The sequence below is a fragment of the Eurytemora carolleeae genome, unplaced genomic scaffold, assembly GCF_000591075.1.
Source record: "Eurytemora carolleeae unplaced genomic scaffold, Eaff_2.0 scaffold1444, whole genome shotgun sequence".
NCBI lineage: Eukaryota > Metazoa > Arthropoda > Copepoda > Calanoida > Temoridae > Eurytemora > Eurytemora carolleeae.
In genome coordinates, this window is record NW_019397408.1 from 5,098 (window position 1) to 32,934 (window position 27,837).

General features: G+C 32.3%; 1 protein-coding gene across 1 annotated transcript in view; it reads left to right on the forward strand.

Moving 5' to 3' along the window:
• Positions 1–697: 697 nt before the first annotated feature.
• LOC111714130 (uncharacterized) overlaps positions 698–27,837 on the forward strand; it is a 49,183-nt gene continuing 22,043 nt past the window's right edge. The window contains exons 1-15 of the mRNA XM_023489175.1: positions 698–702; positions 4,800–4,917; positions 7,600–7,749; positions 14,267–14,368; positions 15,006–15,071; positions 16,837–16,934; positions 18,232–18,274; positions 18,660–18,758; positions 19,900–19,998; positions 21,568–21,710; positions 22,687–22,747; positions 23,645–23,774; positions 24,494–24,619; positions 26,702–26,908; positions 27,015–27,509. Of these exons, the coding sequence (XP_023344943.1) occupies positions 698–702; positions 4,800–4,917; positions 7,600–7,749; positions 14,267–14,368; positions 15,006–15,071; positions 16,837–16,934; positions 18,232–18,274; positions 18,660–18,758; positions 19,900–19,998; positions 21,568–21,710; positions 22,687–22,747; positions 23,645–23,774; positions 24,494–24,619; positions 26,702–26,908; positions 27,015–27,509 (1,942 nt within the window). The remainder of the gene's footprint in view (positions 703–4,799; positions 4,918–7,599; positions 7,750–14,266; positions 14,369–15,005; positions 15,072–16,836; positions 16,935–18,231; positions 18,275–18,659; positions 18,759–19,899; positions 19,999–21,567; positions 21,711–22,686; positions 22,748–23,644; positions 23,775–24,493; positions 24,620–26,701; positions 26,909–27,014; positions 27,510–27,837) is intronic.

Here is a 27,837-nt window from a genome sequence, read left to right on the forward strand (position 1 = left end):
AAAAATATTGCCTTTAATGAATTAAACGCGAGTAAAATAGGTAATAAACTTATGTATACGTATAGCTAGATGTGCATGAGAGGTTTGGTGTTTTTCTGAACACTTTTATATTGGTTTTAAGCAACAAGTGTAAATAATTGGCAATCAGGATTGGCATGAAACGAGAAGAGGTGACAAGATTGCAAAAATGCATAACCCTGCATTGAACAAGGAGCACAAATTGGCAGGACATTGCAAAATGTTTAACAAGGTGTTGAGTGAAAAAAGAGTGTGTTAAAAGGACTTAAATCGTAATTTCAAATAATGACTCTCTATGCAAAGATGCAATGGCCGATTCACAACGGTACCCTTAACAGTTTTGCCTGATCAAGTATGAATTAGATATCCATATCCATGTTTATGATTTGGAAAACTGATTATATTCAGTTGGTGGTTTCTCCATCAAAGTAAATTTAGCGCATTTCTATTGCAGGGGAAAAATATAAATGATTTTTTAAAACTTAAACTTAAAAAAAAAAAAAAATATCTTCCACATTATTGATAAGGTAAAGGTTTCAAAGGTAACGTTGTGAATTGGGCACTGCCACAACTTGAAATTACGCTTACAGTCTCTTTAAGTAAAGATGATTGCAAAATGATGCTGATATCAAGGGTGTGGAATCTGCGGAATAATGCGGAACAGTCGAATTTAACAGAAATGAGGTGGGGGATGGTTTCTGTACATTTTAATGCGACGTAATAGACGGCCTTTAGTACCATGCCCAGGGAATACTCCATCCATACTAGAATCTCAATCTATAAAAAGATAAAAAAAAAAAACTCGAACACTTCAATTCTTTTTACTCTTGTTCGAGAGCAAATTCGATTGTCAGAGCTATTTCTATAAAGAACCAACCAAACTAGCTCTGATTCAAAACCAGGATATTTCAACTGTTTAAAGTACTCATCAATTTTTTTTACCCCGAGTCTGCTAAATATCTACAATGTTTTGCAAGATCCAATTATGTATTCAAAAAGATGTAATTACTTAATAGGAAAATCTCCTTTTTAGTTGAATAATTGTTTCTTACCAGCAATTATGTAGAATTAATGAGTATTACTTGCACCATAGCTCAATGTAGAATGTGCACTGCTCATGACTAAATCCTTATTGCTTACTCTTAACTTTAACGAACGGCAAAAACCGTTAATTTTCAAATCGTTTTTGAGAAAAAAAGTTTACGGTTGAAAAAAACGAAAAGGATGTTTTAGGAAATAACGGGGATTTTCGTTCTTGTTTAAGCTTAAATTTGGATGAAACTTGCATTTTAACGGTTTTAACTTACCGTTGACGAACGGCTTATAAAGGGTCGAACGGGCACGGCCCTTTAATATTAATCAACATATCTTTATTTGTTTAACCTCCGATCAGAGGAATATTCAGGGGTGGGGCTATTGGGGCTCAGCCCCCCCCCCCTCCCCTGGACAAGTGAAATCTATGGTTTTCAGAGGATTTTCAGGGCCTAACATTGACAAATTTAAAAGATCTTGAAATTATCCAGAATTTTCATTTTATTCTTGTGAAGACACTTTTATTGTCAGGCAAAGTATGACAGTTTCCAGGGCACGGAGTGCAGCTGTAAAATATCTAAATGTGATTTTTCAGGGGGGGGGGGGTGATCTTTTAACCTGTGCTCTACTTTTCGGAGAAAATGATTAAATACTTACAAATTTTAAGAATAAAATCTTATGGATAAAAACATGGTTTGATATTTTTTCCTTTTTTTGAGGGGTTAGACAATTTTTACATATTCTGAAGCTTCCTGCAATAGAACTGTAATTATAGATTGAGATGAGACAGGAGACTGAAGCGGGTGGGGGGTTGAATATTCTCAAGGAGACAAAATACGATATTTTTCGGTGGTGAGGGATGTAATATTTTATATTCGTTCTCACTCTCTTCCTTAATTATATCAAGGATAAACCCCGACCCCCTTAATCATACCTTCCCCCTTATCATCCTTTTCTTTCCCTACTTACAACATATCACTCCCATCTCTATATGACTCCCTTTTCATATTTTATTTCCTTGTTTATGTTTATACGCCTCCTTTTGTCCTTTCCTTCAACCCCCTACCCCTCATCCTCCTTAAACCCTCTACCCCTCATCCTCCTTAAACCCCCTACCCATCTTCCCATTTTTCCCTTTCCTGATTTTCTATCTTCCCCCCCCCCCTCCTAACAACCCTTCGTGTTCCCTTTATTATCTCCTTCTAACATCTTAAAAATATAATTTTACTACAAGGATAAGTGTTTAAGTTTTTTCCATTAATATTATTATTTTTCGCCTAGCTTTCAAGTTTTTCTTTTTCTTTAAGTTGTTTTACAATATTGTTTTTGAAACAACAAAACTGTTGTTTTTGGAAATTTTATTTTTGCATAAAATATTTTTTTTTTCATTCTCTTTTCAATCTTTTAAAAAAGCCGACTTTCGTTTCTGAAATGATAAAATTGATGTAGCAATAGCAATATCGATTTAATGCATAGAAGCGTATATACACATGACATGTCAATTGAATTAATGTTAGATTTTACCTTGAAAAGCTGAAACATCCTTATTTATCAAAGTCTTATCAAACCCTATAATTGAAACATCTTTCCCACACTATCCCCCCCCCCCGTCCTTTATTTGTAAGTAAAAATATAATTAGGAAATAAAACCATGAATTATTTTTTATCATCTTCCTGCTCCCCTCTGATTTAATTGAACTAATTGTGACTTTGATTATATACGAGTACATTGCACTAATTGTGGTTTAGATTATACATGATTAACCCTTATTTGGCTTTGAGGTGAAACCGCAAAGTCTATTTCATTTTATTCCATTTTGAATTTGACTAAAATTTTAGAGTACTAGAACTTTTGAGTTGCGTAACTCCGGATCAAGCATTGATCTCAATCTTATGAAGATTTACACCCGGATTAAATTAATCTTCTTCCATATTCCGTGATTATCATACCCTGCAGGGATAACTTTTATTAATGGATCAATTATTGCTCCTCAAGTTTGAAAGTGCCTACATTGGATATCAAGATCTAGCATTCAAGGTTTACAATGTCCCAACATAAGTTCCTCTGATCGGATAAAACTAAATCGTTTGTTCACGAAAAGTTTATCTGTCTGTCAGTCTTGGTTTAAAGGTATAATTAAGCAATATTTTATAACATTCTCTTATTTTCGCATAGATGCTAAACAATAGTTTATAATCGACTGATCAAATGTTCAAATTAACCTGTTTGTAATTATTTAAGGGTGTATGTAGTACGCAGGGGCGGACAAGAGCATTTGTGTCGGGGGGGGGAATCCTGGTTTTCAAGTACCCCAGCAGAGATAGGGTTACTTACTTATTACTGTGGTGTATAGGCTTCAAGGTTAAACAAAAGTGATGGAAACTTTTCTTAAAAAATATCTGTATTTTCATAGGATTTATTACATATATTATCAAATCTATATTTACACTGAAGGCAGTAGTGATAAAAGCTTTGTCAATGAAATTTCTTTAGTTAAGGGCAAAAGTGAGATTTTAAAGTATTTTTTATATGATGTAATTATTCTTAAATGGAATACATGCGTAGTTTTAAGTGACCCTCCATATATAGAGTGGCCAAGTCCGATGAACCCTTGAAACCTTCATTTCTCCCTCGTTTCTGAAGCAAGAAATGCATGAGTAACTTTTGTTGAGAAACCACAGACGAAAATAATCAGTTTTGAAAATGGGAAACATGGATATTTAATGCAATACTTGATCAGACAAAGCTCTGAATGGTAATGTTGTGAATCAGAATTAAAATTATGTCTGCAGTCACTTTTAAACCTTTAAGTTAATTCGATATTATTTAAACTGCTTTGAAGGTTTATGAACTTTGAAGAAATGTAAAAAATTTACAAAATGATTTTTTTAAAAAGATAATGAAAAGCTTTACTGCCCCCAAAATTAAGAATTCCAGGGTTTTTTCAACAAATCTCCGGTTGAAATATTAATTGAGACCCCCCCTGCATGCCCCTCCTCCCTGGGGGGGCACGCGTAGGGAGGCATGCACCCAGGCCCCCTCCCTCATACGCCTCTGGCAGTGCGTACATTGAAACAATTTAGTCAAAATGTACATATTAAATGTCCTTAACAGGACAACTTCAAATATTAAGTTTTGCAAATATGAAAGTTAAATTGAACCATTTTGAAATTTCTAATCGTCCAATCTTTTAAATCTAAATCAAAACAAGGCTTCCATATTGAAAAAAAACAAGTTCATGGTTGTACACATTCCAATAGTAGTAACCTACACAAGATACTGTCATACCTTTCCTATCATTAACCTTCTGTGAGATTACAGTTAAATACTTCATATCTACTTAATATACATATTTACATATGTTGCCTCTTTTCTCCTCGACAATAACCAACAGTAATAAGCTGAATATTCTCAGTTTGAAATATCTAATATCTACGACATAAATAGATATAGTGAAAGTGATAAGAAAATCAGAGTTTGGGGCAAAGACTCAATTCATTGCAAATGTAAACATGTTATAGAGATCTTTAGATTCAATGCTTGTAAAAAGATTAAACAAAGACGACATTTAAAACTTTTCATCTCTTTCTACATTATTAGGCAAAACACTTTTTAGTCATGTGACTCCCAGGAGAAATAAGAAAACGTTTAAAATATTTGACGGGGGGGGGGGGGGTTCTACCCCACTTGGTATACGCCCCTGATGAAAAATAAAGATTTTACCCAAGGAAAAATTTTATTTGTTTAGAAAACGTGGTTCTGTTGCTGAATGTTTAAACCATCCCTGGATTGCTCCAAAATCTGTTGGAGATATTCGTCTCAGACAGTCTTTGCAGATCAACATGGATAATTTCAGAGTTTTCCAGGTAGATATATATATATATATATATACAAAGTTTTCCATGTATATATAGATATTATAGTTTTCCAGGTACAGGGTGTTCCAATAAAAAGGGGAATTGAGAGACGTTTTTGATTTCCTATGATTTATAAATTACAGTAAGATATAAAGATATAAAGTCTATTGAGCTTGCCAAAATGTGGTCTACCTTCTTTGTATTTTTCAAAATGACGGAAATATTGAAGAAACAAACAAATTTCCAAATATTTCCGTTAATTGTGAAGGTAAAATATTGGTAGACCACATTTTGGGAATCGGCCGGGACTGGTAGTTTCGGTTTTAAACTATTAACTGCGTGATGTTACAAAGTTATGTTTAAGAAAAAATCCCGCATGGAACCAAGACAATAAATAAATCGTCATTTGATTCCCATGGTTATTTGGGCACCCTGTATATATATCAAAAATAGTGTTTTCTATGTATTCAGTGAGACAAATAAACTGTGGAATTTGAAGACGACATTTAAGCAATCCTGTGTTTTAAAGGAATTAAGTTTTTGTCACAGAATCCCTTTATCTATGCAACCTGATGGTGTAACCACTTGATATTTTAAACTTAAATCAAACAGAATTCAGATATGATTAAAATATATCTTCAAGGCCGGTCTTTGCCATTGGGTCGCAAAGATTGTGACAAAGACTCAATTCCTTTGTTATTAAGCGAATAGTTTTATCAGTAGCTGGCAGATCAACTTATTAAGTGAAATGTTGATTGAACTGTTTAGAATTCTAAAGTAAGTCGTCTTCCTACTTCTACGTTTTATAGGTCTCAATGTATATAAAAACATACACTGAGTTTTCCAGGTATATACAGGTTACAAACAAAGGATTAGATTAAAGACGACTGTACGGAATTTACAATCTGTTTCCTTATATTCATGATTTCCTGCAACTATAAAGAAATTTCAAATTCTAATAAGCTAATACTATATCTATATAATAAAACAAGACATTTGTATATATGCTCCCTACGGCCGGCCAAACGGCTGGACCGAATGGGCTGACATTCTGTAAGTGAATCCATGGGTGCCCCGGGGTAACATAGGCTAAACAAAAACAAAATTTTTTCTTTAAAAATCCAAAAATTTTTTCAAAAATAAATTTTTTTTCTCAAAAATCTATTCTAGAATTTTCCAAGGGCAACGCCGGTCCCTTCAGCTAGTTTACAATAATTTTGTACAATTTTATATTTATCTTCAATTAAAAACTTTAAAAATAGATTTTTTTTCTTTTTTTTTCTTTGCCAAATTAACCTTATTCAAGTCAGGAGACTTGATTCAATCTTGAGATCGTCATATTTAAGGGTTTCAAGTCGTCTTTACAGTCTCATCCTTTAATGTATTATAACTCGGATATTTCAGCTGTTTAGCTGTTTAGCTGTTTCAGCTGTTTCAGCTGTTTAGCTGTTTCAGCTGTTTCGAATTATATATTATATTATATATTTGAGCTGTTTCGAATGAGCAAAATGAGAAAAATTCTTTTCAAAATTAATATCTTTAATAAAAATGTATTTTTAAAGGTTTTAAAACTTATTCTTATCTCTAAATGAAAAACAACATTCCTCGTTAATTTGGGGTTCGCTGCGTGTGCATCTAATACGCAAAAAAGAATCCGCTGTGCAAATATAAAACCTAATCTATCTGCGTTACACTTAATTAATTCAATTCAATCCAATTTAATTTCATTAGGATTATAATTAAAGCTTGACTTTAATGATTATAGTAATCTGTGTGAGATTAGACCCATTAATATGTAATTAGTCTTCACACTGTAGAATAGGATTTACAAATAGTTCATGGTTTAATGGGATAAACTTTCTCCATTCAATTCTACCTTTTCTTACGGGCTTGAATTTAGAATCAAGAATTTCTTATTTTGTTTATTTTAATAATAACTTCAATAAAATTGTGTAATGTATTGAATGACGTAAAATAAAGTATTGAATTCATGGGAAAATTATGATTTTTATTTTTTCCACCCCATCAAATATCAAATATTTTTCCCTTCAAGCAAAGACTGTATTTACTAAAATCTCTACTAAAAAAGATGATTGACTCTATTTTAAGAGTTTTTAAGACAATGCAAATAATCTTGAATAAATTTAGGATTTTCCTTAAATGTCCTTATTATCTAAAAGAAATAACTAATTTATATTTTTATCTACAGTTAAGTTCAAATATAAAGAGACATCGGAAGAACTAATAAAATGTCGTATTCTTAACTTTCTGATAATAGAATGCTGAAGATATTTAGTTTATTAATTGACTGATTGAAAAACTAACTTTTTCCGCATTTTCATGGCTATTTATTTATTTTTTGGAATTACTGATATTTACGTATAACAGTATAAAACCCTTTAAATAATTGTCAAGACGCCATTTCATAAATGCTTTCGATGGCTCAAAATCTCTGGGGTAAACTGTATTATCACTGATCTTATTTCCTAACCCATTTTATAATTGAGTTGCATACTTGAATTGAATACAATATGGCGGAACATCTTAACTTTTAAATTTCGTTGAGAAAATTGTATTCAGTACCTTTGTTTATATATTCGAATAAGATAAAGTATAGCATTAGTCTATATTTTTTCTAAGATACCATTGTTTTAGATTAAATGTTCAATAAACAATAATGTTATATTCTAGGCACGAAGACGATGGAAGCACAGTATGAAGGTCGTCTCCTTGTGTAACCGTCTGTCAAGAAACCGGTTACGCTCGCTGTCAGGAGAGGGCATTAGTGAAACTGGACGGGATAGTCCTGTTGTCAGCATAGAACCTGGAACCATGGCAGCGGTAAGTAAAATTAATGATTTATGTTGAAAGACGACATTTGGAAATATCGTTGAACGGAGAAAGGGCGGGGGGCCGGGTTCTCAATACAATTAATTTTGAATTTTCATGACTTGAACAAAGCATTCATTTGCCTGTGGGGTGATTCACAGGGTTTTGCGGTTTTTAACTGGAGATATTTTGCAAATGGGAAACTTCTACACTCTACACTCTACACTCTACACTCTACACTCTACACTCTACACTCTACACTCTACACTCTACACTCTACACTCTACACTCTGCACTCTACACCCTACACTCTTCACTCTACACTTCATAAGAAATAAATTCAACATTAAAAATTAGATAAATGTTACAATTGAAGGAAACAATCAGTGTCGATTTTTCTGATTTTCTTTATTCTCACTAATACGCCTGGTGGTTGCACCTGTAGATTTAACAAAATTAGAAACCACTAAAACCTAACCGCGGAGCTACTGGTGTTGTATAAAATGGTTTTTGGTTCAATGTGACGTCACTAATTGTTTGCGCAGTGTCCGTCAGGTGGTTTATTGAACCGGAAACTCAATTTGATAGAATAATTGTTATATGAAGATATTTAATTTATATCCCCGGGGAGCGAGAAAATCTAAATGGTTTTTAAATTGACAATTTAAATCCGTGTCGGTCTGTGTCTGGTGTTTTTCTAGTATTTGTCTTTTAGACCTTGGCAAAGGTTTAAACTGTTTGGTGCCAAATATTAGATAATATTATGTGTAATAATAATAAAACTATCAATAGTGATCAATAGTAAAAAAATCTGAATACAGGAATTTTTTCTTTGTACACTTGGAATGGTCCAATGTATAAAACATAAACAGAAAAGAAATAGTTCAGTGAATTAACCTTATCATTTTTTAACATAAAATAAGATACCAGAGGAATCTAAAGAATCTTACATTTTACACGTTTTTAATGTTAATTAGTTTAGAAGAAAATAAAATTCATTAAGATCTGAGGCTGACATCTTATACCTAATGTTTTAATGTGTTAAAATGAAATATTTAAACAGAAATTTAATTTAAGAATTTGATCAAAATTTCTAAAAATATAAAATTTATTTTCAGATTTAAAGGAAACCTTTTCATTATTTAAATCCATATTTTTGCATAAATTGTTTCAAATATTTAGGAAATTGTTGGAAAGCAAGAAAAGGGGCCGTTCAAGAGAACGATTTTTGGACCCCCCCCCCCCCCTCCACTCCTATCAATTTTTTAAATTACCACTTATTTTTCCGGGGGGGCGGGGGGGGGGTCCAAAACTCGTTATCTAGGAAATTACCCATGAAAATATTAAAGTAGCAGCAATTAAGTAAAATGAAAGAAGGAATAAAAAAAAAACACTGGAAACCGGAAAACCTTGATTAAATTGTCGTCTTCTTTCATTCTTTTAATTAAGAATGCCGCTATTGATTTGGTAATTTTTTCTCAGTTTTAACAATTATGTCTTCTTTAAAATGATATATCTTTAAAGATGTTCAGAGATTAAAATCTTAGTTAATCCTGTGATCAAGTAGCAATCCCGTATCCTTTTATTATCCAATTATAATTTCTCCTCGATATTCCGTGATGATACCCAGAACGGAATAGCTAAAATTGAGTGATGAAAACTAAAAGTTGTAAATTGAAAAGTTGTAAACAAACGGTTTCAATCAAAACTTTTTATCTTAGAAAGAACCGAACACACTTTGAGAAACAAATTAATTAAAAAATTTCTCATTCAGTATGAAAGAAAGAATAAGGATGACAGTCATTCCACTGTGTTATATGGTTACCATTGCATGAGAAGCAATCAGTTCATTATTTCCTGAGAACTTGGTTTAAAACTGAACTTGTCAGTGTCCAGGATTTGACAAGGAGAAACGGTTCAGTGTGTTACGGTTGGATTCATCAAATGTGTCTCTAGATGAATCCTGTTTTTGTTTCTTGCTTTTTCCCTGGGAGTAGATAAAAACCATAGACGGAAAATAATAATTCTGCTCTAGGAGTATTTGTAAAGATTATGAGATAAAAGAAGGATATCACGAATTGTGTCTTGGAGTATAGATAAATTGTATATAAGACGACGAAGTAAAAACCACGAATACAATTAATGTAGAAACTGAAATATTGAATACTGAAAAACGGAGAATAATTGAAGAGCCTGTATTTGTATTATTGTCTCTATAGTGCTCTATACTTTATCCATACTCCTTGAATAAGATGTGTATGGTCTTTTTTTGTACTCTTCTTTTATCTATACTCTTTGAATAATGTCTCATCAAACTCTCGTATATCTATATACTCCTTGAATAACGTCTCTACGCACTCTCCTTCTATATATACAATTTGCTTGTCTGTCCAATAAATGTCAAAACGGATGAACCGAACGGGCCTAGTTATCTATACTCCTTAAATAAAGTCTCTATGCACTCTCCTTTATCTATACTCCTTGAATATAGTCTCTATGTGCACTCTTCTTTAGCTATACTCCTTGAACATAGTCTCTATGCACTCTTCTTTATGTATACTCCTTGAATAAAGTCTCTATGCACTCTCCTTTATCTATACTCCTTGAATAAAGTCTCAATGCACTCTCCTTTATGTATACTCCTTGAATAGAGTCTCTATGCACTATTCTTTATGTATACTCCTTGAATAGAGTCTGTATGCACTCTCCTTTATGTATACTCCTTAAATAAAGTCTCAAAGCATTCTTCTTTATGTATACTCCTTAAATAAAGTCTGTATGCACTCTCCTTTATGTATACTCCTTGAATAAAGTGTGGTCCAGGTAGTTGAAGTATAAAGGTAGAATATAAGGTGGTGTATATCGATCAGTACTGGATTCAACTTCAACACTAGAGATTGTTATTTTACATTGGCTACTCTCCTATAGTACATTAGCAATAGTTCAGATAGATAGATAAACATATAGATTAATAGATAGATAGATAGATAGATCAAATGTGCAACAAGTCTAAAGTAAAATCTAAAAGAAAAGATCTTGGTACAAACGTTAATCAATTTGAATTCTATAATTCCTTGCAAAAATTCGCCCGACGAAATGTTCAAATTTTGAATTTTTAACTTAAAGGGGTTGTCTGCGAATTTGAAGTGACCTTTATTTGAAAATAAACGTTGAGGTGATATTTCTTGTTTCAAGAAGATTAACAGTCCTTTAATGGTTTAAGGATTCGAATGAATGATTTCAAATAGATAAAGTTGGTAGTAGTAAATTCTTATACTTTAATATTGGGATTTTTAGATTTTAAATTACTGTAAAATAATCTAATATCTGTTAGAAAGACTCCATAAATAAATTTTATTGTACAAATAATATTAAAATCAAATATGGTAAAGTAACAAATTGAGTTATCATAATGAACTATAGGATGATTAATACTTAAATTAGAAAATTTAGATTTGTCGCAAAAACCTAATTCTATAATGAATTATATAAAAAATTATAATATAATATTCTAATTATAATTCATTTATTCTAAGAATTTTAGCCCATCTATATCAAAGGATAGGATTTACATTTCCCCCCTGAATTTCTTGGAACATCATTTTTAAATCCTTCGTCATTTTAAAGCAAACTTTAAAAAATAATTTGGTATTCTGTATAATGTCAAAAAAACTAAACATTCCCTTTAATACTAAATATTTGATATTATAATGCATTTTGTTTTAAAGTTTCTCTGAGAGTCAAATTCTAGTTTGAAAACACAAAACTAATTTAGTTAAGGAAATAAAAAAAAACATTTCAGATGTTTTCTCATAAAGTGAATTAGTGAACAATGACTGGGTTAAACTCATAAGTTTAAAGATGGTAAGAGTTTTCTGTATTTTCTAACTTAAACATTTTATCCATTTTTTTGTGAATTCCATTTATCCTAATCTTATTCCATTTTTTTCTTCTTCCTAATTTTCAATTTTTCCATCCTGCTATAAATATATTTTTTTTCAGACCTTTATTGCTTATCTCTCGCTTTTTAACCAATCTATTCTGTTCTTATTTTCATTTTCCCTTCGTAAATTAAATTAGAATATGTATTCATAGCAACTTAGATTTTTTTCTCCATCATGTTTCGTTCCTCGTCTCTTCGACCCCCCCCTCCCCTCCCACCCGTCTCCCTGTATATTCAGTAAACTTTCATACAATAAGCTTCAAATATCAATGCATGTATAAATGTATAAGCATTAAATAATAAAATATAATTTATTTTACTCTTTAAACATACTCCACAATTGCTATTATAAATTTATTTTAAACTTAAAGAGTTCGAATGCAAAATAACTTTTAAATGGGTTGCTAGCAATATTGTCTTCTTAATAAAATTTAAGGATTTTTTGGGATATTGCTTATTCTAATATTTCAACTCGTCGGGTCGGGTTTTTATGTGATAAGGATTTTAGGAGATTTATTCTGAACTAAAGGAGATTGTATGACATCTGTATTTTATGGTAAAAGAACTCCTGGTATCCAATACTACTGACTACTTAGGGACCATTGTAATAAGGAAAAAGAAAGTTTTTAGTTCTAATCTTTTTATTACACTTCAATAACTTTTAACCATTTAAACCAATTTAAACTTGATTTAACGACTTTTCTTTTAAAGAATTATAAAAGTTATTTGTTTTGCATGATATTAAATTTCAAGCGAATATAGCTAACTAGAAATTCAAGGCGCTTCGCGCCCTTCTTTCTAGCCTTAGAGGGTGCTTCGTGCCCATCTTCTAAATTAATTGTGAACATGTTCTCTTTGTGTACATCGTAAAACAAAACAATAATAATTCGCGGATTATCACAAAAAAATTTCGCGGATTTTCAAAATTTTCAAAATTTAATGACTATCGAATTTTGATGAAGACAAATATTTGAAATTTTGATCATTCATAAACCTTCCCTGGAGTCCCTAGATGTCCCACAAAAAACTTGGGCCCGATCGGTTCAGCAGTTTTGACGTTTATTTGATACAAACAGACAGACAGACAAACAGACAGACAAGCCAAATTTATATATAGATATAGGTATGGTTAGGTAAGTTAATGTAAGTTAATCTAGGGTAAGGTAAGCTAAGCTAAGCTAAGCTAAGCTAAGCTAAGCTAAGCTAAGCTAAGCTAAGCTAAGCTAAGCTAAGCTAAGCTAAGCTAAGCTAAAGCTTAGCTAAAGCTTACCTTAGCTTACCTGAAGGTTAGGTAAGGTAAGGACGGGTATGGAGGTAGATTCTCCGGTAACCATGTCTCCTCTCTTCTCTGCTCTTAGTTCTCCGTTAATAACAGTAGTAAACCATAAACTACTGGAGAGTAAAGACTCCGAGGGAGGGGGGGGGGGGGGAAAATCTATTTCAATTACTAAATTATCTAGTAATAATTTAATAATAACTGTATGAGATGACTGCAGTACGGATTTTTTAGCTTAATTCCGAATTGTTTCTATTTTTCTTTAACGTAAAAAGACTTATTTCAACCTCAGATTTAAATATATCGAAATAGTTTTTTTATTTTGTTTTTAATGAGGTTTTTGTTTATTTAAACATTTTTGTTACAGAATATGATGAAGATTGAGAAAAGGGTAAACCTTTTAGATTAAAAAACCCGGAATAGAATTATGAAAAAAACAAAACAAAAAAATTCAATGAAAATGAAAATGAAAGTAATTAAAACACCCCAAAAAACTATTCGCTAGTCAGTTTTGGAAAACAAAAAATAAAAATGTCTTTTTCAAAAATAAAATGATTCCATTGGATTTTTTAAAGATGAAAAGATTTTTAATACAAAGCTATGCCCTTAACAAAATCCATAATCAAATATTGACTTTGCACATTAATTGTTTCATATTTTTTTTGTTTGAAAAATAATAAACTGCATGCGATGGGAAATACATGATGATGAATACACACAATTCTAGAAAGAAATTATATCAATGAAAAATGTTTTATCTCTACGCCATGTTGATCATTGTAGATATTACAATATTTTATTGAAACTGTTAATCTCTAAATAATTTTTTTTGTTGCAAATAATCTTTAGAATTTTTGTTTTAACAGTTTAAAGATTTATGATAATTTCAATTGATATTAAAAATAAAAATAACTTTGTGTTGTCTGCTGTATTCTATATTTGTTTAATATCTGGTTGTATAAGATGATAGCTTTGTGTTGTCTGCTGTATTCTGTATTTGTTTAAATTCTGCTTGTTTAGGATGATAGCTTTGTGTTGTCTGCTGTATTCTGTATTTGTTTAAATTCTGCTTGTTTAGGATGATAACTTTGTGTTGTCTGCTGTATTCTGTATTTGTTTAAAATCTGCTTGTTTAGGATGATAACTTTGTGTTGTCTGCTGTATTCTGTATTTGTTTAAAATCTGCTTGTTTAGGATGATAGCTTTGTGTTGTCTGCTGTATTCTGTATTTGTTTAAAATCTGCTTGTTTAGGATGATAACTTTGTGTTGTCTGCTGTATTCTGTATTTGTTTAAAATCTGCTTGTTTAGGATGATAACTTTGTGTTGTCTGCTGTATTCTGTGCAGTTGAAGAGGATAACGTGGCTGGATTAGAGGAACTACTGTCAATGGCCAATATAGATATCACACAGGTAAACAGTGGTAATCATTCTTTGATTAAGAGATTGTCAAGTTATTTCAAGCTGCCCGATTAACAACGGTACCCTGTAAATTTTAACTGAATTAAAATGATGGGGATATCCTTTTCGATAAAACGACATCTTTCTCATTTTAATAAAAGGTTCTGGAGTGTAGTTTTGAAAAGGGTCTGTGCTGTAAAAAGTATAAGATCATTGAATTTAGAACATACATATATTACATACGTGCACAGTCCCTCTTTATTGTCGTTGTTGCCAAGGGGGGAGGAGAGTTATTATATCTTATCTGAATTATTTTGATCGATCCAATCTTTCCTAAAGAGTACTTGACACGAGGCTCTCACAACGGATTTATTTTTCAAGCTTTTTATTTCTTTTGTTTTTGTAGAAAAGAGGTTTGAACAGTTTTTTAAATAACAAATAACCTTAAACAAGAAAATAATAACGCCTTAGTGTCAATTTTTATTATTTATATATCCACTCCCTCCCCCACTCGACCCTCTTTACATCGCCCACGAGGCTCCAAACCTCTTAATTAAATAATCTTTAATAAAATGATGGATAGGTTTAATTAGCTAATCAAACTTCTATATTCTATATTATCTCTTCAACTAATTACATATAATTGCAGACGAATAAACACGGTGAGGGTGCAGTACACATTGCTGCAGGGCTTGGTCGGCTAGATATATTAAAGGTAAATAAACAATTATATCGTTGCATCCTGATGATGTGCAGTTTGACCTCGGATTTATATGAATTTTGCAATGTCATAAAGTCAAAGTTTAGATTTAAAATTCGGTGATGGGATGGACCAAACCTCTAGCTGTAGAGTAAAAAAAGTAGATGTTAGTTTCACATTTATTGAAAATATATTTCGGTCTGGGTTGACCCTCGTCAGTTCTAACGATATAATAACCATCAAAATCGATAAAACAAATTGTTAAAAACCACAAGAAAATAAACAATCAAAAAAGATTTAAAAAAAATGGGGCTGGGGGGGGGGCGGCTTGTTTAATGAGAGGTATTTAAACCTTTCAAGGAATTGGACATAAGCAATACTCTTTTTTTAAAGTTTGGATTATCAAAGGTTTCTACCACCAGGTTGCAAAGATAAAGGGATTAGAAAATAAGGGTTTACCGTTTATGCCTCAAAACGGGGATTTTTTATTATGTTACAAGTTTGGTGTTTTGCCCCTTTACTAGGGATAACCAGGAGTAGGAAATTTAAAAATTAATATTTGCTACTCGAATTTCAGCAAACTTGTTAAATCATATTCTTCATTTTAATTTGTTACTATAATTGTTTCATAAACAATAGTGAACCGGGTGTTGAAAATATATTTTTAACCTTGAAGTACCTTTCGTTTAAATTCGCCTGTTTCACAACGGAATATAAAATGGAAGATATCGTCGTTTTGTTAGTGGCTAGTTCTTTTCAGGGTTCCTTTGCGAATTGGACACTTTATAAATAGAGAGTCATTTCAAATTAAATTTACAAATTCTTGTAGATAAGATTATTGTGTTTCAACATTATCATTTGTCAGTTCTTAAACTTTCTGGAGAATTCCTTGTTCAGAAGTTTTAACAAATTTTAGAAATAAATCCGCTTTCATCATTTCTCCGCGGCTTATATTAAATATATTCTATGGTATTAGCTAGTTGCTAAGCATTCCTTTCATGAACTTCTAGGGGGGTAGGTTTCCCTTTCATGAACTTCTAGGGGGGTAGGTTTCCCTTTCATGAACTTCTAGGGGGGTAGGTTTCCCTTTCATGAACTTCTAGGGGAGTAGGTTTCCCTTTATTCCGGGGCAGAAATGTATGCAAGATCCCCACCCATTGCCAGTCTAAGAAATTATAACAGACTTTGCTTAAAACATATTCATACTGTTTTATTTTTCTTATTTTTTTATTTTGGAATTGTCTACAATTAATCGAAAAATTTGATTTCAAATTCAAGCTATATAATTATAGAATCGAACTTGGAAAAAAAATATTTTTGGGGAAAAAAAATTTTTAAAGAAAAAAATTCGACTTTTTGAAGATGAAACAAATTTCGGATTTTTTTTCCTATGTCACCCCGGCCCATACTCAAGGGTTTCCTAAAAAGTCTGCCCATTCGGTCCAGCCATTTGGCCAGCTATAGCTAACATATATACAAATGAATTTATATGAGCAAAGAGCTTTCTTATTTAGATATATTTCACTAAAAATTAAACACTGGGGTGTATGTTTTTAAGAATTACGCCCCCCCCCCTCTACCTGGGGGATGAATGATTTTAGAAAAAATCCTTAAACATCCTTAACATCCTTAAACATACATGTTAATTTTCCCCTAAAATCATTTATTTTATCCAATTCAACAAATAAAACCACAAAAATATTTCTGGGGGAAACAAATTAGGAAGAAAATTAACACCCCTGAATATGATTGAATTGAAGGATACTTGTTTTTTTTTCAGTTGTTATGTACACACGGGGCTAACCTGGGGCAAATTGATCGGCAAGGAGACAGTGCTCTTTACTGGGCAGCGAGGCAAGGACATGCTCAGGTCATAAAGTAAGTATATTTTATTAATCGGTCCTTGTCATAGATTTATTTAACAAATCAAATCAATTCTTTATTTTAAAACACCATGTCAATATCTTCGCGTAAACTATTGGAAGTACTGTACAGTGTACGTCGTCGTAATTTCAAGTTACTGTTCATTAAAAAAGAAGAGGGACATGTCCGATTCACAACGGTACTCTATAAACCTTTATTTGATCTAAAATGTGGACGATATCGTCGTTTTTCTTGCTTGAAAAGTGTTTAATAATGCACTGTTTCTGCAGTAGAAATGGTAGAAAAACCACAAATGAAATAATACATTTTGAAAGAGACAAACATTGATTATTGATTAGGTAAAGCTGTTTAGGACACCGTTGTTATAATAGGTCATGTCCCAATGTTTAGGACACCGTGGTTAATAGGTCATGTCCCTCTGTTTAGAACACCGTGGTTAATAGGTCATGTCCCTCTGTTTAGGACACCGTTGTTAATAGGTCATGTCCCTCTGTTTAGGACACCGTGGTTAATAGGTCATGTCCCTCTGTTTAGGACACCGTGGTTAATAGGTCGTGTCCCTCTGTTTAGGACACCGTGGTTAATAGGTCATGTCCCTCTGTTTAGAACACCGTGGTTGATAGGTCATGTCCCTCTGTTTAGAACACCGTTGTTAAAAGGTCACGTCCCTCTGTTTAGGGCACCGTTGTTAATATGTCATGTCGCTCTGTTTAGAATACCGTGGTTGATAGGTCATGTCCCTCTGTTTAGGGCACCGTTGTTAATAGGTCATGTCCCTCTGTTCAGAACACCGTGGTTGATAGGTCATGCCCCTCTGTTTAGGACACCGTGGTTGATAGGTCATGTCCCTCTGTTTAGGGCACCGTTGTCAATAGGTCATGTCCCGCTGTTTAGGACACCGTTGTTAATAGGTCATGTCCCTCTGTTTAGGACACCGTTATTCATAGGTCATGTCCCTCTTTTTAGGACACCGTTGTTAATAGGTCGTCCCTCTGTTTAGGACACCGTTGTTAAAAGGTCATGTCCCTCTGTTTAGGACACCGTGGTTAATAGGTCATGTCCCTCTAAAAATAAAGAGTCAATTAAAGATTAAGACTTCACCTTTTAGCGGCGGAAAAAATCAGTTCTTCTTCTGTTCAAAGTAGAAAAACATAATAAAAATTTACACCCAAAATATCACATTTATTTGAAAATTCAACAAAATCACGATGTCTTTTCATAATATTATTTGTTATACTATTCCTAAGCATTGATTAAATAATTAAAATTAAAAACTCAACTTTTTATTCAGGTTTTTAGTTGAACAGGGGGTTCATGTAAATCAACAAAATAAGGTAATTAATGAAATTAATTTTCTTTTTGCGCGCAATTCTTTTTATTTTTCAGATTTTATCTTAATTTTAATTGATTATTTTTTTTGTTGCATACTTTATCTGTTCACAAGATTTTAGTCGATGTTTTTATAAGAGTTCAATTTTTACATTTCTATTTATATTTTTACGTTGATTTTTAAGAATAAATATGCTTTTATTCATTTAAAATTCGCTGATAGCCTAAAAAATGTTTAACCTTTTGTTAAAAAACTTTGCTCTTTCATGAAAACTTTTTTGCTATTTTCCAATTTTTGTTAGATCTTGATTTTTAATTTTAATTTTAATTTTAATTTTTTTATTTAAATTATTCTTTTTAATTTTTTTTTTTTTTTTTTCATTTTTAAAGAGTGGAGAGTCTTGTTTACATGCTGGCTGTAAATATGGGCATGCAAGTGTACTGGAGTACTTATCATCTATACATACTAATATAGATCTACTAGACAATGTAAGTATACTGGAGTACATCTGTACATACTAAAATAGATCTACTAGACAATGTAAGTATACTGGAGTACTTATCATCTATACATATTAATATAGATCTACTAGACAATGTAAGTATTCTGGAGTACATCTATACATACTAAAATAGATCTACTAGACAATGTAAGTATACTGGAATACATCTATACATACTAATACAGATCTACTAGACAATGTAAGTATATCGGAGTACATCTATACATGCTAATATAGATCTACTAGACAATGTAAGTATACTGGATTACATCTATACATACTAATTTACAAGAAATATATAGACCAGGAAGTGCCATATCTAATGGGTCAAATCTGTGTACTGCAGTGGAGTAGATCAAAACAAAGAATTCAGGGGCAACGCATCATTTTTGAGGGAAAAGGGTCCAAGGGGGGAAATAAGAATATATTCCTATTGTATTTTCCATATTGACCAGAAAGCCAAAAATCATAAGTATTCGCTCTAACTTGATATATTAACTTGTTTTTTTGTTGGACATTGTAAGTGTCCTGATTTCAGAACTTCAAATACCACCCCTAAAACCAAATCTTACAATTTTTGCCCAGTTTTAACACATAACCCCTGAACAACAAACTTTCAAATTAACATTTTTACCGCCTTTTTACCGCCCCAAGATTCCCCCAACAGAGGGACGTTCCGTTACTTTACGTTCCTTGGGACAATTAAGTAAAATACCCGCTCTGCGAAGTTTTCATGAAAAAGACGCTTATTTTCAAAAAAACGATAAAATTGTTTACACCTACTTTTATGGGAAATTAAATTTTATTTACCACGGGTTCCCTTTACTTCCCTGTAAAGTATTTAAAAAAGATTATAACTTAATCCATTTGTAAATATTGAAGAGTTTCAGTTTTCTTTCTCTAAAGTGTCGAGTTTAAAGATTTCTGATTTTCAATTGGTCAAATCTATAAACTATAACCGACAAGAAATGGGTTAAAGAAAGGCTTTATGTCTTTAAAAAAAAATAAAACTGAATAAATTTTTAAAAGTACATCCGGGGGGGCTTTACCATACCCCATTCTGATTTATTTTCTCATCTCAGTCCAATCTTTAGTTGTACGTGAGTTTAAATGTCAAATATTTTCAGCATCGTGAGTCCGGATTACATATTGCTTCTTGGCACGGATATCCCCGGATAGTGGAGATACTTTGTCAAGCCGGGGCTAATCTTGACATCAAAAACGAGGTAAGCCAGAAACTGGATTTGAAACTTGATTTTCGATTCCCTATATTTTTGCAAACCAATGTCGTATTCCAAAAGTATTTCAAACATTAAATTTTGTTTAGGCAAAATAATCTAAAAATCAGATTTGAAAGATAAAAAGCCAATTTTTTTATCTCAATTTAACCTTAAGTTATTGTTAGGCTGCAAGCTGTAAAAATCTTTCAGCATTTTACAAATTACTCTTTTAAACTAGAAATATGATATAGTAATAATATGTATACATGTCTACAGCTACTATAAAAAGTTAGTTACAGTAAGGTAAAATCATTTTAAAGTCCACCCAGTTTAAAAAATCGATGCAACTTTTCATACAGTGATAACCAGAAAACTGTAGAAGAGGAAGACAAAATTAAAGCAATTATACTGACTGCATGCACTTGATAATGTTACAAAGCATTTAGCTTTACAAGTAAGTTATTGGAGTTAAAATGGGTCTGTTTACACTGCACAAATGCCTCACGTTCTTTGAATTATTTAAAGTCATAACTTGACTCTAAAAGTCGACTTCCTATTCCAGAGTTTTCTGGTTTTCACTAGCTGTTTGGATTACAGTGAATTAAACCTGCTAATTGGGATCGAGAGAAGAGATTGAGTGAGGGATGTGAGGGGGGGGGGTAAAGGGGGATTATAGATTTTTAATGAAACAATAAACCCTGAATTGGTTGTTAACCAGCTTATTTTCAACCTTTAATTAATTCTCATGTTTTCTTAAAGAAAATATATACAACATATATATATATATATATATATAATAAAACAATAGATAAAACGTAGATAAACCACTGATAATGATATCTTCATCAAATGTTTAGACAGCCTCGACTTGGTATTTGGGTTTAACCTCTCACTAACTTTTTTGTAACCCTAGACATATAGATTTCTAAATTGAAATTTTTAAATTGGCAGTTTACACTGACATAAAATGAATAAAAGAAATGATTGATCACTAGAGGAAAAAGGAAGATCATATTTATGATTATATTGTATATAAATTGATATATTTGTGTTGGGGTTAATCATTTTCTTATTCTCCCCAGGGGTTTTGTATAAAAAGTTATCAACCTTTTCCAGGATAGATACGGAGAATAAGGTCTAGAGTTGAATAAACTTTGATTAACAATTTAGAAAGTTCTCTATTGTATATTGTATATTGTGTATTGTATATTGTATATTGTATATTGTATATTGTATATTGTTTATTGTATATTGTATATTGTATATTGTATATTGTATATTGTATATTGTATATTGTATATTGTATATTGTATATTGTATATTGTATATTGTATATTATATATTGTATATTGTATATTGTATATTGTATATTGTATATTGTATATTGTATATTGTATATTGTATATTGTATCAACCTTATTTATAACTTTTGGTCTAGCAGGATTCATAAGTTTATTTCATAAGTCTAAAACCTCAGATTGCAAAGATATAGGGGTCAGAAAATTAGAGTTGGTGGCGAAGGGTCAGTTCCTTTTTTAATTAGTTTCGTAAAAAATATTGATTGATTTATTTTAGGAGGAAGAGACTCCTCTGCATGTTGCAGCGGGTCGGGGACATATTGAATGTGTTCGTTGTCTCCTTGAAGGGGGTAAAGGAGGTTCTGCCCCACTGGACTCCCAGGATAGGAGTGGATCAACTCCTTTACACCTTGCTCTCAGGTGACATCCTTATCTTTCTAGAGCTCGATATTCACGAAGGGCACTTTTAATTTGAGGATGCTTAATCTCCTCACTCTATTTTAGTTATTCTTCCCCTGATCAAAACTCCTTTTAACCAATGACTGGGTATGATTACCATGATGCGGTATATCGAGTAAAGATTTAACTAATGTGGAGATTAACTTGTATCTTTATTTATTAGGCTCGTCTGTTTTAGAGTTGTGTATTTGATTTTTTGTTATTTACTTGTAACCAGAAACGTCTAAACGGCTAAACTAAACCCATCAGAGCTCGGAACTTTAGAATGGTGGATATTGGGATTAATGCTTGATCCACTCTTTTTCTTAATCTCCTGATTAAAAATTGCTTGTTCTCCTCATGAATTTAATCTCCAGATTAATTAACAGATCGGGATTAAGGATATCACATACTAAAGTTTTCTGCTCAGATCTACTTTTATAAGCCATGAAAGGTTTATCTCTGGTCAAAATGATGTAACTTTTCTTCAATATAATTCTTTAAGAAAATACAAAAGAAAGTAAAAAAATCATGAATTTTTACTATGTTATTATTTCAAGATGTGCTAAATAAATGTTTATGTCTGGCCAAAAAAAAAAAAAAATTTCTTCAAATTAATTCTTAAAAAAATACAAAAGAAAGCAAATAAGTTCCTTAATTTTTTATATTATTATTTCAGAATGTGCGAAATGTGCAGATTATTATATTTAGATTAATTAAGTTAATTTTCGTCAACTTGTCTTTCAATATTGCGAAAGGGTTGAAAGCTAAGCTTTGAATTGTGGCAATCAAGAAAACATTTCTTGTTAATTGATTTTATGTTTCTCTCAAAACCAAAATTACGCTGCACTGAAATCCAGTTGTTAGCACAAAAAAACTCTTTAACATTTAAGAATGCTAACATGTACTGATTTTTGTTGTTGTTGTATATATTACGTTAACTAATTGTATTGTACAGGAGAGGACATGTACATGTTGCGATGCTGCTGTTGCATGCAGGATCAGATTTTGATATACAGGTTATTATTTTATGGGGTCATGAGGGGAGTGACTGGTTTTTGTCACAGTACACCTCTTAAAATGCATTTGTCTTGTGTTTCATGTTGGGAATGGACAATATGAATATATAATCTTTTCGTTTACAAACATTGAATGAATTGTAGCTAGCATTGATTTATAATAATTTATTCAATTTATAATTACTTTTCCCGTTCATAAATTTATCCTTAAATGCAGGATCCTATAAACCCGCAATATATTTAGATGTCGTCTTTGTTACCGAGAGCTATTTTGTGAGAAAAACATATATTTTATAACAAAGCACAGCGGTTTCAGGATAATCTAAATATATAAATAGATTATAACATCCATATAGAAAATATTTAGGGGCGCCAGCAGCACGCCAAAACCTTCATTAAGTCAGAATAGCGTATTGAAAAATCCTATTTTAAGAGTTTTCAATAAAATAGCGAGTTTTCGGTCGAAATTCTTAAAACCCCCTCCCCTAATACCCCACTTTAGTGGTGGGGGAGGGGGCACTATTCAGCCACCCTAGAACTGTAATATATATCTTTTTAGGGGAAAAAATGGCAAAAGCTCAAGGCCCATTCTTCTGTATTATTAAACATTTTTTTATATATTTTTAAAGGGATTGTTTTCCTATTTTATTAATAACTAGGTGAAGGTCCCGGCGTTAAAAAAATAAGCCAAAAAATGTTGTAAAAAATATAAAAAAAAAAGTTTTGAAAAAAAATTGATTTTTTCTATCCTATAAAACCCCACGGCCACCCATGAGTGGTCAACAAAAAATTTCAGCCCAATCGGCCCAGCCGTTTGGCCGACTATACGCAACATATATACGAATTATGAATGTCTTGTTTTATTATAAAGATGTTATTATTATTATTATTGTTCAGGACAGCGAGGGTGAAACTGCTATCCATATCTGTGCCCGGGACGGTTTACTGGGCTTGGCGCAGACTCTGTGCGCGTTTGGTTGTAATGTTGATCTTCAGAACGAGGATGGAATGCTTCCCCTTCATCTAGGTATAGATAGATCAGTAGATCAACAGATCAACAGATCATCAGATCAACAGATCGTCAGATCAACAGATCAACAGATCAACAGATCATCAGATCCACAGATCAACAGATCAACAGATCAACAGATCAACCAATCAACAAATCAACAAATCAACAGATCAACAGATCAACAGATCAACAGATCAACAGATCAACAGATCAACAGATCAACAGATCAACAGATCAACAGATCAACAGATCAACAGATCAACGGATCAACAGATCAACAGATCAACAGATCAACAGATCAACGGATCAACGGATCAACGGATCAACGGATCAACGGATCAACGGATCAACGGATCAACGGATCAACGGATCAACGGATCAACGGATCAACGGATCAACGGATCAACGGATCAACGGATCAACGGATCAACGGATCAACGGATCAACGGATCAACGGATCAACGGATCAACGGATCAACGGATCAACGGATCAACGGATCAACGGATCAACGGATCAAACAGATCAAACAGATCAACATATTTTTTCAGATTAACAGAACATTTTAGATCAATAGAGTGATATAGACCAACTGATCAATTAATTTAAGAATGAAGAGCTGAACTAATTAAAAATATATTTTTTAATAAAAATATTCAATCAATATCTCATTAAAAGTTAAAAATATTTCCCAAAGGAATAGGATATATCTAAACTTAAAACTTAATAATTTCAGCTGCCAAATATGGACATACTGAAGCTGCTAGATGTCTCTGCCTGGCTGGTGCGCGTATCGACGCTAAGAACAAGGAGGGGGTGGTGGCCGAAGTTTGCGCTAGAGTACAGGGACACACTTCTCTAGGTAAAAATTAATTGTTCAGATGTAAGTCGTTTTTTCTTTTAAATAGAGTACTTTTTAAATCGCACTACATGACGGATGTTAATGTAACGTCTGTTTGATGAGCTGATAAACTTTACAATTCCCTGTAATAGTCATATCTTACTATTTTATCAGGGGCATAGGTAGAAATTTGTCTAGGGTGGGGGTGGGGGGGGGGCTGGAAATCATTGTTACAACTTTTCTAGGTGCCACCACTGCCCCCCAACCCTGCATAATCCCCTAGTTTATAAGATAATTTGAATTTTTTTAACAAAGTAATTTTCTTGTATTCCATTGAAGAAGTATTTTATAGGTGTTTAATTTAACGTTTAACGAATTATCAGGAAATTAAGTTGAATGAATGAAACTTTTCTCGTTGAGAATAGAAAATAAGTTTTAAAGAAAGTATACATAAAAAAATTTTCAGTAAAAGCATTTTGATATTTATTGGTTAAAAAGTTTTTCATTTTGTTAATTTCTAATTCAAATTGTTGCAATATGATTCACCACTCATTAATTTTCATTTAATGAATTATAAAATTCAGGTGGTTTTAGTAAAAATAGCTGTATTTAGTTTTTTTGTGTATACAATTAAATTTACTTTTTTACATTTTTATCTAAAAATGATAAAGAAAATCTCATGGGGGCCGTTTTAATTGAATTCAATATTTTAACAAACTTTAACAATTTCGCCCCCGTCCCCTTCCTTTCTCTACTATCCTATTTTTAGATAGGCAAATCCAGAGAATTGGAAAATCCATTGAAGTAAATTAAACTCTTCATTTCTATGTAAAATAATTTAAAAATTAAAATAGAGCCGGTTGCTAAGCAATTTTAAACTACGTTTAGCTGAATGTAAGTGTAAGGAAAGTTATTTCAGAAGTGTACACATCTTTTGTACTGCAGTGTACTGTCTCTGGGTGGTAATGTAAACACAAGACGGATGTCAAAGCCTGACATGGGATCCATCTTTCACAAGAGTATCAATGAAATATTCTGGTCATAGGAAACTATTATGTGAATTATCAAAATTATCAAAATTTAATGCTTTTAACCTCCTCAGATACTAAAGGAACACTAATGCATCTATTCTTGTTTACAAATTCCGCCCAAAGAGAGCTGGTTTCAATGTGTACGCAGAGTAAACACGATCGCAATTAACTTTCCTTGCTTTACACCCTTGGCTGAATAATTGATAATTGGATAATTGCGCTTTCCAGAGTTTCTTGGCGTATTTAAATATTGGTTAAGAGTTAATTGGATTATGACGCCAATTACTCTTCTTTACATGTTTTCTTGGCTTATTGAGAAATTGCTTATCTTTTTTTTAGTTTTCTATTGATCATTTGCTATCTTACTACTCTATGATTTGCTTTCTCTGGTTTAAATATATCATAACTACTCTATTTTTAGCGTTCTTTGCAGTTTACTTGCGATATTACGACTATAAATATATAACTATTATTATTTCTGATGGAATAGCAATATTATTAATATTTTTTTTCTGGATTTTATAAATAAATACCAAAAAGATATAAATACCATTTATATATGTATTTTTATCTTTGTGTGTGAATAATTCTATATTATAATAATAATAATAATGACAATATTATTGCTTTACACCATGAGTTTCCCGTGAATTAATTGCAATATTACAACTCTACTGTTGGGCGCTTTATGTGGGTTAAAACACGAGAATAAAAGCTTTTAATATTTTAGCTTTAGTATTTTAAGTTGAAAATGAAAAAGAAACTTAATCTTCTGTTTTTTTTATATTTCCAATTCGAAAGTAGGAATATAAGACAGATGATAAGGGATTAGTTTTAAAAATTCAATTACAAATTTTTTTTCTAAGAATAAAAGATCTATAATCCAAGTCTGAAAAATGGAAGTAAGGATTAAAAGAGATTATTTTGAGGTTCGAAGAGAAAGACAGAGAAAGTTTCTACGCTGGTTATTTTCTGGATTCATTTTTTCTTCAATGCATCTAGGCCTTATAGATTTGGGATTTACATCGAAAAAAGCTATTGTCCCATTTTTTAAGCTCGCCTAAATTTTCAGGAGATTTGTTGCACAGACTGAAGATAGATGGTGGGACCGATGACTATATTGAACAGCTGATCCCCACCACAAGCCCAATATCTAAAATCAAAATAAAGTTCTTCGGACACTCTGGGGTCGGGAAGACGTGTATCATTGACAGTTTAAAGGCCGGATATTTCTCTAGTTTGTTTAGACGGGGAAGTAAAAGAAATTCTTCCTTCTCAGGTATGATTCTTTTTATGACATCCCAAACCTAATTTTCTTTTAAAGTTTAAAAAACCTTTTTTGATCCTTTTTTTAATATTTTTCAAGACAGATTCATTTTTTGTAGAAGACCCTAAAACACCCACCTCTGAGCCCACCAAACCACCTAAACTGCGTGCTTCAAAATCTCCGAAACCTGAGCCGAGTAAGGTATCTGGATTGGTCAAGAAACCTGCCACTTTGTCGGTCACAAATCCTTCAACTCCGCGGAAACGAACGGATCCAATCCGTCCAGTCCGACGCTCCGATACACAATCCATCAAACCTAATATCAAAGCAGGACGGATTGAGATATGTTCTACTCAGAAGGAATCAATTGGAGCGGTTAAATCTAGTTTAGGGAGCAGTAGGAAGGTAGTTGGGAGCCCACGTGTTGATACAGGACTTGTGCGTGGGTCAGGTGGGAGCGAACGTGTGGATACAGCGAATGCTCGTGCAGTCGGAGGAAGTGCTCGTGGGGCACGTGGACCTGAAGCTAAAGAATCCTCCAAAGGAGGACGAAAGAGTTCGTGGACTGCGCATATCAGTCCGCATTCAAGATCAGAGGAGCTAGCCATTGGAGGTTAGTCCACCAGGAGGCCAGGAGGCCTGGAGAGGTTGCATCCCAGCTAACTAGTGACTAACCAACTCAGTAGTTCCTTCAACTATCCTGACTAACCTAATCACCAATTAACGACCATTAATATTGACTAACTTCATCTAAATGATGCATTAATATTGACTAATATACAAGTAAATATTTAGTCTAATCAAAGACAATTATTAGTAAAATTAACTAATGCAGCATGTCTCCATGCAGTGATTGATAAAAAATAAAAATAAACCAAAATTTCATAATAAAATTACAGTTCTAATTTTATCCCCTTTGTTTACATTGCATGATGAATACC